At 38.8% G+C, this 14024-nt stretch overlaps 1 protein-coding gene across 1 annotated transcript in view; it reads right to left on the bottom strand.

Moving 5' to 3' along the window:
- UTP20 (UTP20 small subunit processome component) overlaps window positions 1–14024 on the bottom strand; it is a 120371-nt gene that overhangs the window by 82686 nt on the left and 23661 nt on the right. Inside the window, exons 13-18 of the mRNA XM_070755922.1 lie at window positions 11709–11864; window positions 10156–10244; window positions 8360–8465; window positions 4967–5117; window positions 3316–3378; window positions 2142–2282 (exon numbers count right to left, since the gene is read on the bottom strand). Of these exons, the coding sequence (XP_070612023.1) occupies window positions 2142–2282; window positions 3316–3378; window positions 4967–5117; window positions 8360–8465; window positions 10156–10244; window positions 11709–11864 (706 nt within the window). The remainder of the gene's footprint in view (window positions 1–2141; window positions 2283–3315; window positions 3379–4966; window positions 5118–8359; window positions 8466–10155; window positions 10245–11708; window positions 11865–14024) is intronic.

Here is a 14024-nt window from a genome sequence, read left to right as displayed (position 1 = left end):
TGGAAGAGGGGGCTGACCTGGCATGCATAACTGAGACTGAACAAGTAGACAAACTGTGGAAGCGATGATTTCGGCCAGCAGGGAGGTGAAACGAGGCTGGTTTCAGGCTTTAGTTAACACGTCATTGAGTGAAGGGTCCTTCCCGCAACCTTTAAAGGAAGCAGTGGTGAGACCCCTGAAGAAGCCTTCCCTCAATCCAGCAGAATTAAAGAGCTGCCATCCAGTCTCCAATTTTTTCTTTGTGGGAAAGCTTGTAGAGCTTCAAACCTCAACTCCTATGATCATTGGATGAAATGGATTATCTGGACCCTTGTCAATCTGACTTCCTGGTTATAGCAAGGAAACTGCTTTGGTCATGCTGATGGATGATCTCTGGGAAGCCCAAGATCGGGGTCATTCCTCTACCTTGTTTCTACTTGATCTCTCAGTGGCTTTCGATACCATTGACCATGGTATCATTCTGGGACGACTAAGGAAGCTAGGGTTGGGAGGCACCGTGCTGCGGTGGTTTTCCTCCTATTGTTCACAGTCAGTGCTGGCAGGAGGACAGAGGTCAACCCCTCGACCCCTTGTTTGTGGTGCCTCAGAGCTCGGTTCTCTCTCCCCTCCTATTTAATATCTACATGAAACCATTGGGGGAGGTCATCCAACATTTTGGGTGAGGTATCAACAATATGCTGATGATACCCAGTTGTATATCTCCACCCCATGTCAGTTCAGTGAAGCAGTGGATGTGATGTGCCAGTGCTTGAAAGCTGTCAGGGTCTGGATGGGTGTCAACAGGCTCAGACTTAACCCAGACAAGACCGAGTGGCTGTGGGTATTGCCGCCTAAAGAATGTATCGACTGTCCATCCTTGGCTCGAGGGGGAGGAGAAATTGTCCCCCTCAGAATAGGTTCACAATTTGGATGTCCTCCTAGACCCACAGCTAAGAGTGGACCAACATCTAACAGCTGTGGCTAAGGGGACCTTTGCACTGGTTTGTACCAATTATGATCCTACTTGATTCAGGAGATTATCCGCAAAGTCACTCATGCCCTAATTACCTCACAGTCTGATTATTGCAACACACTCTACATGGTGCTACCCCTGAAGAGCATTTGGAGACTACAATTGGTCCAGAATGCAGCCAGGCGAGTGGTTGTGGATGCACCTAGGTACACTCACATTGCACCAAACCTCCGCAACCTGCACTGGCTCCCTATTGATATCCAGCCTCAATTCAAGGTGTTGGTTATTATCTTTAAAGCCGTACATGGCTTTGGTACAGGTTATCTCCGAGACCGCCTTCTACCTCATAGTTCCCAGCGACCAGTAAGATCCCACAGAGCTGGTCTCCTCCAGGCCCCATCAGCTAAACAGTGTCATCTGGTGGGCCCACAGGGAAGGGCCTTCTCTGTGGGCCCGTCCTGGTTCTCTGGAACCAACTAACCACTGAGATTCAGATTGCCCCCACTCTATTGACCTTCTGGAAAACACTTAAGACCTGGCTTTTCCGGCAGGTTTGGGGCCACTGATCTCACAATTTTACGAGCTCCGGCCTTGGATATGTATGCATATGATTTTTAACTGTTTTTTCTTAATCTTTTATGATGTTTTTAAATGTATTTTATATCCTGTTGTAAACTGTCCTGAGTCCTTTTAGAGATGGGCAGTGTAGAAATAGAATGAATGAATGTTCTGTGTAAATGTGGTCTGTGTTACAAAAGGAAAATGCACTGAACCCCATTTCAGCTTAGTAATTTATACAACCCTGAGTGCCCTCCTGCAAACATCTGCCCAATTTAAAAATCATTTAGTTAAGAAAATAAAAATATTTCAGACTTACTAGAAAGATAAGCTAGTGTAATTAAATAAAGATAAATGTCTTTGCCTTAAAAACAACAGAATAATTGCCTCTGATTTGAAAACTAATTGCTAACATAAATTAATAATTAGCTTATACATCCACATAACCACAAATTTATCTGATCAGAAAATAAATCATCTCTATATTCCATGGAAATCCTGATCTTCACCACTGGTGGTGAATTGGTTTTGTTTCTCAGCATGTTATTAAATCTATTATGATAATATACAAAAACTGCATGATCCAGGAAAATGCAATTATGGTAAGACTTTTCCCAAAGGATACTTTTACCTCCTGTAAAGCTCCCTCGGCGGTCATGGAGCACACCAAGTCATGTCTGAGCTTACTCAGGTAGAGTAGCTTCTCACGATAATCATTGACATTTGCTGGCACAAGTTCAGCTTGAAGCAACATACCAAATAACCCCACATCCTTAGCAAATAAGGGGGAAAAATGCATGAGAAAATTTCTTCAAAGCCAAATGCATTCATAGCTTATTTAGCAGAAAGTTTCCTAATGGTTGCTAGAAATCAGCTGATAATCCACCATGTCAAAAAACATTAGGTGCATAGACATGAATAGCATCACGTATTGTTTTCAACCAGAAAAAAACCACATCAGCCTAAACTTAAATCAGAGCTCTTCCTAGCAATTCATTATTGGTTTAAATGAAAAAAAGAAATTCTACTAATGTATAAAATATTTCGCAGGAATAAAACCTTCACCAAGCTCTAAATGCACCAAAAATAATGGCAGACCGACATTCAGAAATATAAGTTAGAGCAGTGTTTTTCAACCAGTGTGCCGCGGCACACTAGTGTGCCGTGAGATATGATCAGGTGTGCCGCGAAGCTCAGAGAGAGAAAGAAAGGAAGAGAGAGAGAAAGAAAAAGAAAGAAAGCAAGAGAGAGAGAGAAAGAAAGCAAGAGAGAGAGAAAGAAAGCAAGAGAGAGAAAGAGCGAGAGAGAAAGAGAACAACAGAGAGAGAAAGAAATCAAGAGAGAGAAAGAGAACAAGAGAAAGAAAGCAAGAGAGAGAGAGAAAGAGGGAGGGAAGGAGAGAGAGAGAAAGACATAGAGGGAGGGAGGGAGGGAGAGAGAAAGAGAGCAAAAAAGAGAGGAAGGAAGGAAGAGAAAGAAAGAGGGATGGAGAGAGAGAAAGAGGAAGGGAAAGAGGGAGAGAGAAATAGAGTGAAAGTGAGGAAGAGAGAGCATTTTTTTGTCCAAACTTTTTTTAGCCCCCCCCCCTCCTCGCCCCGCTCAATGTGCCCTGGGGTTTCGTAAATGTAAAAAATGTGCCGCGGCTCAAAAAAGGTTGAAAATCACTGAGTTAGAGAACACTGCTAGACCTATACTATGGTTTATCCTATCACTGCAATTTTAGCGGTTTTAGAAATACTGGAGAAGCCTCTTTCCACATGAATGCTGTACCATTTGTTGCACTAAATTACAATTTAAAACATTACCTGATTTCCTGTTGAAAGCAGGTCGTCAAAACGACTTAAAATCCGTATGGTTAGCAGTCGCACCTGTTCCAAAAATATCATGCTTCATTAACTCATTTGATAATATGTAAGCCAGTAATAGATAACCTATGTCTTCAAATATTTTTAACTTCATCTTCCATGAGCTTTAGTCAATATCACTAAAGTTAGGATTTTTTAAAAACTCCAAATTACTTGGATAGGAATAGTGTATTCCAAATACAACATATATATTTATTTCCTGTTACCTCTCATAAATGGGGTTACCTATTATACCTAAATGGGGAGGGGTTTTTGCCGACAAGTGTTGTATGGTTACGTCTTTCAGACTAATAATTTAATTTATATCAAAATTTGTTACATCTGATGTAGACAAAAGAAAAGAAAGTGGAAGTCAATACGAGGAAGTAAAAAAACGAATATCCATTTCTATATTTTAAAGAAATTGCAATGTATTAGTATCATGGAAAAAAGTAGTACAATTACAAATTCTGACTTCTAAGAGAAAATATCAAGTTGATAATTTATGTTTAAGGTAAAATGGGTGGAATCATATTTTAATAGCAAACAATTCATGTTCTGCAATTTCACCCTTCAAACTGATTTTTTTGCAGTTATCCTTAAGATCCATGAATGTGATTACAGAGATTTAAATATCCTCCAATGTTTGTTCTGTGTCCTGATTTATTTCTTTTGAATCATTGCCAGAGACCATTCCTGTTCGTCTGGGTAGTGCCAGAGGGGATTCAACACAAAGTATTATGTATGTAACACTAATTGACATGAGGGTGAGAACACATTAGATGTCACAGACTGTGATCGCTGCAGTTTTACTGCACATTCTACAGCAGTGATTCTTTGTGAAGTAAGAAAGAAGAGTGGAGAAGCAAAATAAATAAATAAATAAGTTGGATATTGTTGTGGTTAGCTCTGGCCCCAAGGACTGTGGATGTGGGGGAGACATCCACATGCTGCAGGCCTGTTTTGCCCCCGGTGGAATCTGATGATGAAGGCTCCTCTGACCAAGACATGAGTGACAGGGAGGAGGAGAGTGTGGCAGACAGCTCAGAAGGAGATCAATTATCTAGCTCCTCCTTGGATTCAGAACAAGAGTTAATGATACAGCTACGCATGCGGAGAGCGATGCATAGGCAACAACAACTGAGAGATTATTATCAAAGAAAATGAGGCCACCTGTGGTTGGGTGGGGCTGTGGTAATTTGTGAGGCTGCTATAAATAGCAGCCTGTGGGCTTGGCCATTGTGGAGGATTATCTGATCTTTGTGTTTCGTGACTGCTTTACTGACTTTGACCTTTTGGTGTGCTGATTTTTCCCTGCTTTGAAACTAAACCAGGGCAAAGTGTGTTTCACTTTGTGAAAGAAGAAGGACTGTGAATTGCCTCACAGCTGCAAGCTAAGTATCACAGAACTGATAAGGGACTTGTAGAAATTACCAGTTTGTTTGGAGACAAGTGCTCTTTGCTATATCAAAAGAGGGCTTGGTTTAAGTGAATTTTCATTATAAAGAACATCGTTTTGAATTTTCAAACGTGTGTGTGTGTCTGAAATTTGTACCTGTGAATTTTTGGGAGGAGTCTACCAGAGAGCCCAACAGAACAGATATCAACTTACTTTAGGTACACTGGAAGAAATATTGAATTGCAATTTAGAAAATAATTCCATCAGGGTTTCTTTAGACAAGTGTTCGTGATAACCACACAATGCTAATCTTGTAAAATAGAGATCAGCCAACAGTAAGGCAGAGGGCTCTGAAGGAAATGTCCTAAGGAAAAAGAAAACAGTAATCAAGATATAGTTTAAAAACAAAACAGTTTTAAAAGTTTTACTTTATTTTACATTGTTGTTGCCTTAACTAAACCCCAAGCTTTCTATAAAAAAACATCTTACATTCTTAGTGATGTGGTACAGAAAAAAGGATGGCTAGACAGTGCTATTCGTGCAGTGAACATGAATTCGGGCAAACTCTGGGAGAAAATGGAAGACCTTGATATTGTGCAGAGTTGGTCATGACTTAGTAACTAACAACAACACAGTTGGGGATAGGGAGGAAAAAGGAAAACAAGTAAAAGTATATGGACATTAACTGGCCAGTTTTAATGGGAGACCAAACGAGATGTCAAATTGGCTTTAGCGTCTTCTAAGCACAGAATCTTTTTCTTCAAAGAGCAGTCGAGTATGATAAGCCTCCAAGAAGAGGGAGGATAAATTCAATCCAACTGTTAGCCATAAGCAAATACAGCATCTCTGCTGTCTGTTTTCAAATATTTAAGATCTTATCCTGCATTACTTAATCTTAATGTTTACAAAACCTCTATACAGTTGATATGTTTCATAGCTCATATTGCAAATTTTGATTGTTTTTTTTCTACTATGGGTTTTATTACGGGGTTTGTTTTAAAATTATATCCGACTTCTTTTATTATTGTACCTTTTTGTATTGTTTTTATATTACTTTGTAAGCCGCCCTGAGTGCTTCAGGATTAGGCAGCATAGAAGTAAAATAGATAGATAGATAGATAGATAGATAGATAAGGTAGGTAGGTAGATAGATATAGATAGATTAGATAGGTAGATAGATAGATAGATTAGATAGATAGATAGACAGATAGATTAGATAAGATAGGTAGGTAGGTAGGTAGATAGATTAGATAGACAGACAGACAGACTAGGTAGACAGATAGATAGATAGATAGATAGATAGATAGATAGATAGATAGATAGATAGATAGATAGGGTAGGTAGGCAGGCAGGCAGGTAGGTAGATAGATATAGATAGATTAGATTAGAAAGATAGAGTAGGTAGGTAGGTAGGTAGGTAGGTAGGTAGATAGATAGATAGATAGATAGATAGATAGATAGATAGATAGATAGATAGATAGATAGATAGATAGATAGATAGATGGATTAATTTAAATAACAGCATAATATGCTTGCTTTAATGCCATATATTAAGTTTATGCCATGGTAAAACTGCACTTTATTATTTGTATCTTAGTCTTATATCATTTTACCACACTGGTTCTCAGGTTACCAATAACCTATAGCAGTGATGGTGAACCTATGGCATAGGTGCCACAGGTGGCGTGCAGAGCCATATCTGCTGGGCACATAAGCTGTTGCCCTAGCTCAGTTCCAATGTTCATGTGTGTGCTGACCAGCTGATTTTTGGCTCACACAGAGGCTCTGGGCGGCTCCAGGGAAGCCTTTGGAGCCCGCGGAGGGCGAAGCATGAGTTTACTGGGCCCACCAGAAGTTGGGAAACAGGCCGTTTCTGGCCTCTAGAGGCCTCCGGGGGATGGGAAAGCTATTTTCACCTTCCCCAGCCATTGAATTATGCATGTGGGCATGTTCTTTCAGCACCCTAGGGGGAAAAGGGTTCACCATCACTGACCTATAGAGGACCCATGTCTTACAAAACAATTGTTTTATCTGTTGCTATTGATGCTAATTAGTCCCTCACTAATATGCACCTCAGCGGCAGGTAAGATGGCAGTGACATTCAAACCTAAGCACAGTTGATGGCAAAATTCAAATAAATCTCATGCAGCAGCAAGCTGCATGAATCCCATTAGGGGATTCAATATAAACCTCCTGAATTTTGGTCCATGTCATTTTTACCTAAAATTTCAAGCCTATGGGAACTGAACCCTTTAAATGCACAGGTGCCATTTTCTACTTTTCCCAGCCCAGCTATATTTCCAAGGACCCTTTACAATAGTTGGCATTTCTACCATGAAGTATTTTTTTTCCAGTAATCTGAAAAACGGTCAGTGATTATTAACCTTGGGGAATGCATTAATACAAGGGGGGAAAGTCCCATCTATGCTGTATAACATAGACTAAACGCCCACTGTGTCTTTTAAACATTCCAAGTAAAAAAAGAGTTTCAACAGATGTTAAACTCTAGATCTAGCAATAAACATGTAAATATTTAACACACTATAAGTAGTCCTTGGCTTACCTTTTTTTCCTCGGGTGCCGAAAGAGCATGTGTACGTGCTATCATGCATGCGCAAGTGCCCACACCCATAATTCAATGCCTGGGGAGGGTGAAAACAGCTTCCCCCACCCCCTGAAGGCCCTCTGGAGGCCGCAAACAACCTATTTCCCAACTTCTGGTGGGCTCAGTAGGCTCATGTTTTGCCCTCCCCCGGTTCCAAAGGCTTCCCTGGAGCCGGGGAGGGAAAAAATGACCTCGTCCATCAATCTGGAGGTTCTCTGGGAGCCAAAAACACCCTCCCGGAGTCTCTGTGTGAGCCAAAAATCAGCTGGCTGGAAAACACATGAGGTTGGAGCTCAGCTAGGGCAATGGCTTGCGCACCAGCAGATATGGTTCCATGTGCCACCTATGGCACGGGTTCACCATCGTTACAGGACTTCTGAAAAAAAATCTGGCCAATGCAGCATGTCCATAACTATTGTTGCAATTATGACTGCAATGGCAACTGCAGGATGCCATGGTCACATGATTGCTATTTGAGACCTTCCCAATTTCCCACAAGAAAACTAGCAGGAAAGACCACAAGTCACTCTGCTAATTCTCTCTCCATTTTTTTTTCTTGGTTGCTCCATCCCATGGCTCATGCAGGATTTCACAGGCTCTCCCCCAGCTTCCTATGATTCACATGCAGCCTGCACAGGCCCTCCTACGCCCTTCCCTGGCTTCTTCAACCACATGTAGCATCCCCATGCCCATTACCTTAGACTTTCACCTCTTCCTATTTAACAATTCATACATCTTGAGGTTATTGCAACAGCTGGGACTGTTCGTGATTGCCATCAATAAGTGACATAGTGCATTATGATTTCATCACATAGCAGCAACAATCCCAGCCCAACTATTGTTATATCCCAAAGATTATCTTTCATTTCTTATCTATATCTGTATCTGCATCTGTATGTGTGTGTGTGTATTTCCTTGTCTCAGAAACAACATAGAATAAAATAAGCTAACTTCAGCTAAAGTTGCTATTTCATAGGGAAATGTTTTCCTGTTATACATACATCAATAAAGTCTTTATGCGTTCCACTGGTAACAGGTCTAAAATTTCCAAGGATTCCACTAAACTAAGAAGCGTACTCACAGCTTGACAAGCCACAAACAAGTTTCCTGAGAAAATGAAAAATAAATTGTGTTTTAGTCCATCTGCCCATTTCAGAAATACTTTAAAAGTTATAAAAATATCATTTCAATACTTACAAAACATGCACACGTGTAAAATATTTCTATTTTTAGCTATAAACCTAGATATAAACTTATAGAAAAGATGGATAAATGTGAAAAAAATACTAACTCAATTTCAAAAGGTAAATTAAATGCACAGGAAAAATCTAACATATTGTAAGTAAGTAAGTAAGTAAGTAAGTAAGTAAGTAAGTAAGTAAGTAAGTAAGTAAGTAAGTAAGTAAAATTATCAAAAATCTGGACACTTGTTTGAATAAGAAAAGCTGAAACTGATCATATACAGAGGATAAATAGCAGATTAGAAAAAAATTCTTTCTCTTTCAATGTATTTTATGCAAACATGTGCACATCAGTGATGTAGATGTATCTTTCCAGCATGCATCTTCCACAAAACAATAACAGACTTAAAGACCCTTAGTGTAATAATGCAATCTGTATCAGAAGTTCAGGCTATTCCCACAGCAGAAATAAGTAGTTTAAGAACAAAGCTTTTTCCATACAATCTTTTCCCTGTATTGTTATTTATTTATCTCAACTGTTTAATATTGTATTAAAAGCAAACTAAAGCACTAAAACAGTAGATTAGGTCAATCAAACAAATAAAAAATGTTTTAAAATAGAAGTGCCAAACTTTTTACAGTGGTACCGCTACTTACAAACTTAATTCGTCCCGTGACGACGTTCTTAAGTAGAAAAGTTTGTAAGAAGAACCAATTTTCCAATAGGAATCAATGTAAAAGCAAATAATGCATGCGATTGGGGAAACCACAGGGAGGGTGGAGGCCCTGTTTCCTCCCAGGAGATTCCTAGAGAGGCCCCACAGAGGCTTCTCCCTGCCTTTTCCAGCCCTGTTTCCTCCCAGGAGATTCCTAGAGAGGCCCTACAGAGGCTTCTCCCCACCTTTTCTGGCCCTGTTTCCTCCCAAGAGATTCCTAGAGAGGCCCCACAGAGATGTCTCCCTGTCTTTTCTGGTTACAGTTTTGGAGGCTGGGTTTGTAAGTGGAAAATGGTTCTTGAGAAGAGGCAAAAGAATCTTGAACACCCGGTTCTTATCTAGAAAACTTCCTAAGTAGAGGCATTTGTTGGTAGAGGTACCACTGTATGACCAAGAGGCACATTTGGAATTTTGAGAACATTTTATGACTACTTCAAACGTGAATGTCATCATGGTGAGAGTCATCACAAATTATCCATCTATTAGAAGGCAAATAAAGCATTGGGATGCAGCCCCAAAATGTTTTTCCAAGAATGATTCTGGGATTCATGCAGGACCAAAATGCACAGTTGGAAATGCACGGAAGTTATAACATTTGAGCAAGTGGCTACCCATTCTTTTTTTATTATTATTAAAAAATAGAAGAATTATATTGAGTAAGGGAGGAAACTGGATGGTTCCAAGAAACATGTTGGCAACTGCGGTTACCTCCAAAGATCATGCTGGAAAGGCAAAGTTTTTTTAAAAATCTGGACAAAATAAGGGATGGTCAATCCTGCAGCAGTTAAAATTAACCACTATTCTACAAAGGAAAGGGAAAAGAGTCAGGGAATAGTACAGATCATATTTATTTTTACTTGACGCTGACAAAGAAAGAACAAGTTAAGGTAAAGTGCTAACCTTTGCAGAACTGTCCTTTGTCAAGGGCAACAAAGAGACTCTCTGAGAACCTTGTAAACACTGGTGTAATTTTTTCTTTCACAAGTGGCCTATCAAACATGTAAATGTAAACATAAATTATAATTTTACTGAAGGCTAACAATTAGTTTCTGAACTCCACCCTCACGCTGTGATCTTATTTTACCCTCCAATGTACCCAAAATTATGAAAAAAAGAAACAATAGCAGTGATTAAGTAGTAGGAGTAATTAAGGAGAGAGAAAATTAGGAGAGAAATTTTGTAATTTGCTTTGGCCTATTTGAAATTATTGAGTCTGTCATCTGCACCTCCATAACAGTCTGGTTTGGCTCTGCAACCCAACAAGAAAAACAGACTTCAATGAATAATTAGAACTGCAGAAAAAACATTTGCTACCAACCTGCCTTCCATTGAGGACCTGTATATTGCACAAGTCAAAAAAAGGGCTGTGAAAATATCTACAGACCCCTCACATCCTGGACATAAATTGTTTCAACTTCTACCCTCAAAAAGATGCAACTAGACACAAGGACAATGCTTATCACTCTGCTTAACAACTGATTCCCATAACACTGTCAAATAATTTACTATGACTGTATTACTATTATTCTTCTCTTCCTTACTAGTAATCTATCTCTTCCCACTTATTATACATGTTGCTTGTATCTTTCAATTATATTGTTTTTATTTGTTTCCTAGTACCATTTGATAGCTTAGTAGTAACCTTGACTAACATTAAGTGTTGTATCTTTTTATTCTTGATGAACGTATTTTATTCTCCTTATGTACACTGGGAATATATACACCTAAGACAAATTCTTTGTGCGTCCAATCACATTTGACCAATAAAGAATTATTTATTGTACAAGATACAACTGTGTTGTATCTTTTTATTCTTGATGAACGTATTTTATTCTCCTTATGTACACTGGGAGTATATACACCTAAGACAAATTCTTTGTGCGTCCAATCACATTTGACCAATAAAGAATTCTATTCTATTCTATTCTACTATTCTATTCTATTCTATTCTGCTGTACATTCAAAACTGTAAGAAAAACGAAGAGTAGCAGATTAAAGGTAACTGTCAGATGTATCTAGTTTTCTTTACACGCAACTCCAAAATAAGATGTCTATCTTGGGTCTTTGGAAATAACTTTTTTTTTTAAAGAAAGTAATCCAAGTCTTTATTTTCTATTAAATTTGCTTATTTGTTAACACAATGACTGCAAGCAAGGGATCAGCAATAAATCCAGGAAATTGCTCAGCTATCATTGATAATACTGCAAATAATCCTGACTTTCAACTGTTGGATTTCTAAATAGTCATTTAACTAATGAAGTATTTGGGGTTATTTTACTATTTCTAACTTCCTAATTCTGGTGCTAACAGAATCAGGAAGTTAGAAATAGATGTTTCTAGATGTTATTCTAAAAAGCAGAAGAATAAGTCCCATGATCTACACGTCAATTATAATACATGTACTCCAGAATGTGAAAAGAAGTAAAAGGTAAGCCAAGATGATTTATAGTTGCCTTATATGTGGAAGAACTACAAGGGCTGCCCACGATTGTGAAATATCAGCTGTGTTTCCACTTGTGGGGAATCTGATGCAAGACAGAATATGATCAAGCACAGTCTTCTCTTCTTTTTCTCCCATCTTCTTACTTCTCAAATATCTTCCACTCAGTCTAAAATAAAATTGAATGGATACTATAACAGTTACATGAAATTGTTTGCACTCTTATTTCAAAATTATCAGATTTTAGAGATTATGCCTTCCACCTATGCACTAGCAACTCACATACATACATACATACATACATACATACATACATACATACATACATACATAATATTTATTCATTCATTATATTAACACAAAAGAACAGATTACCATATTTTTGGACTATAAGACACACCTAGATTTAGAAGAGGAAAACAACAACAAAAAACAAGTTTTTGGCCTCCACAGCAGTGTTCCCTCTATTTTTTGGGGGGGGGGCGGGGGCGGAAAAGTATAGTGTCTGAGCGGCAGTCCCTTCGGGACTGGGCGGCACAGAAATAATAAATGAATGAATGAATGAATGAATGAACAAACAAACAAACAAACAAATAAAAAACCCACCCTGTTTTGCCTCAGAGAATTTCAAAATAAAATACTGTACTGTGTGTCTATAACAGTGCGCTCATTATAGGGCAACTCTATCAATATCAAAATGCCACTTAAATAGTTGAGCTAGTTTCAAACTAGATTTTGATTTTATTTCTCTCTTCCTTACTCCCATTCTTTTTCTTTCTCTTTTCCTTCCTCTCTTTTTTCTATCCGTTTCTCTCTCTTCCTCTCTTCCTCTCTCTCTCCTTCCCTCTCACTCTTTCCCTCGGCTTCTGGGCAGGTTTGGAAAACTCTGAGTTGATGATGATTTTTAAGTGAGAGATTGCTCACTGCTCAGCTTAGAGGGAACTATGGTCCACAGGCCCCATTTTTGGCCCTTTCTTCAGCCTTTTTTGGGGCTCTTTTCCAGCCCTTTATTCGACCTATTTTCAAGACTTTTTTCAGTGTTTTTGAGGCTTTTTTCAGCCAATTTTTTCCTCAAAAGACCAAGTCGAAAAAAGCCTAAAAAACCAGCTGACAAAACCCCCTGAAAACGAGCTGAAAAGGGCCCCTAAAACGGGCTGTGTGTAGACCAAAAAACGGCCAGCGGGTGGGTGGGAGCTCGGCAATTTTTGGTCTATAAGACACACAGACATTTTCACCCCCTCTGAGAGACAAAAAAGTGTGCCTTATAGTCCAAAATATATGGTAGGTTCCTACACTTTTGGAACTTTTAATTCTTGTTATTTTTCTTTATCATAAATCTGGTTCATAGCTCACGGTTTGTTTGTTTTTATTCAGTGTGATATACAAACTCATGCTCAGCAATAGTTAAAAACGAGCCAAGCCAATATGCTTATTAAGTATGAACAGACCAGTTTATCCAGTGGTTAAAGCACCAGGCTAGAAACCAGGAAATTGTGAATTTTAGTTTCGCCACTGGGATGAAAGCTGGCTAGGTGAGTTCAGGTCAATCACTTTCTCAGCTCAACTCACCTCAAGAGTTTTTGTTGTGTAAAAAATGGAAGGAAGGAGTATTAGGTATGTCTGTTGCCTTGAGTTATTTGTGCAGAATAATAAAGGCAAGATTTTTTAAAAAATCTAAAAACCAACAACTACATTGGGTTTCAAAAGATAGTTAATTTGCATCATTATGGAGTTGAATCAGACATGAACTTGTACTCTGATTCTTAAAGAGTGATATCTGAACTAGAAAGTAGCAACACAACCTGAGAAGTACTCTAAATGAATTAAGTACTCATACAGCTGGTCGTAGATAGCAAATGCCGTGTTTTAACAACTATTCACTGTTAAGATTTTTTTTTTTAAAGCAACTTTATGACCACTCCTTGCGTTTACAACCTTTGCAAATCTGTAAAGCAACAGAAAGCTGAAGTAAGACAGAAAGTACAACTGTGGTTTCACTTGCAATCACCTCAACTGATCCCAACTGGTGCCCGTCGCAAATGTGGTTGCTAAATAAGGCATTTTAAAATATGAAATTATTACATTGACTAAAGCAGTGGTTCTTAACCTTGTTTAAGGTACCAAACCCACCAGTTTCATATGCCCATTCACCGAACCCTTCTTTAGTGTCATCACGAATTTACATAATGAGTTGGGTGTGTCTTGACCTCTGTGGCGGAGGCTCCGCTGAACCCCTGAGACTGACTCACCGAACCCCTAGGGCTCGATAGAACCCCAGTTAAGAACCACTGGACTAAAGGTTAATGCTTCAACACAATCAATAATGTTT

The sequence above is a fragment of the Erythrolamprus reginae genome, chromosome 6, assembly GCF_031021105.1.
Source record: "Erythrolamprus reginae isolate rEryReg1 chromosome 6, rEryReg1.hap1, whole genome shotgun sequence".
Taxonomy (NCBI): domain Eukaryota; kingdom Metazoa; phylum Chordata; class Lepidosauria; order Squamata; family Dipsadidae; genus Erythrolamprus; species Erythrolamprus reginae.
Note: the sequence above shows the minus strand (reverse complement) of the source record. Positions and strands in the feature narration are given on the sequence as shown.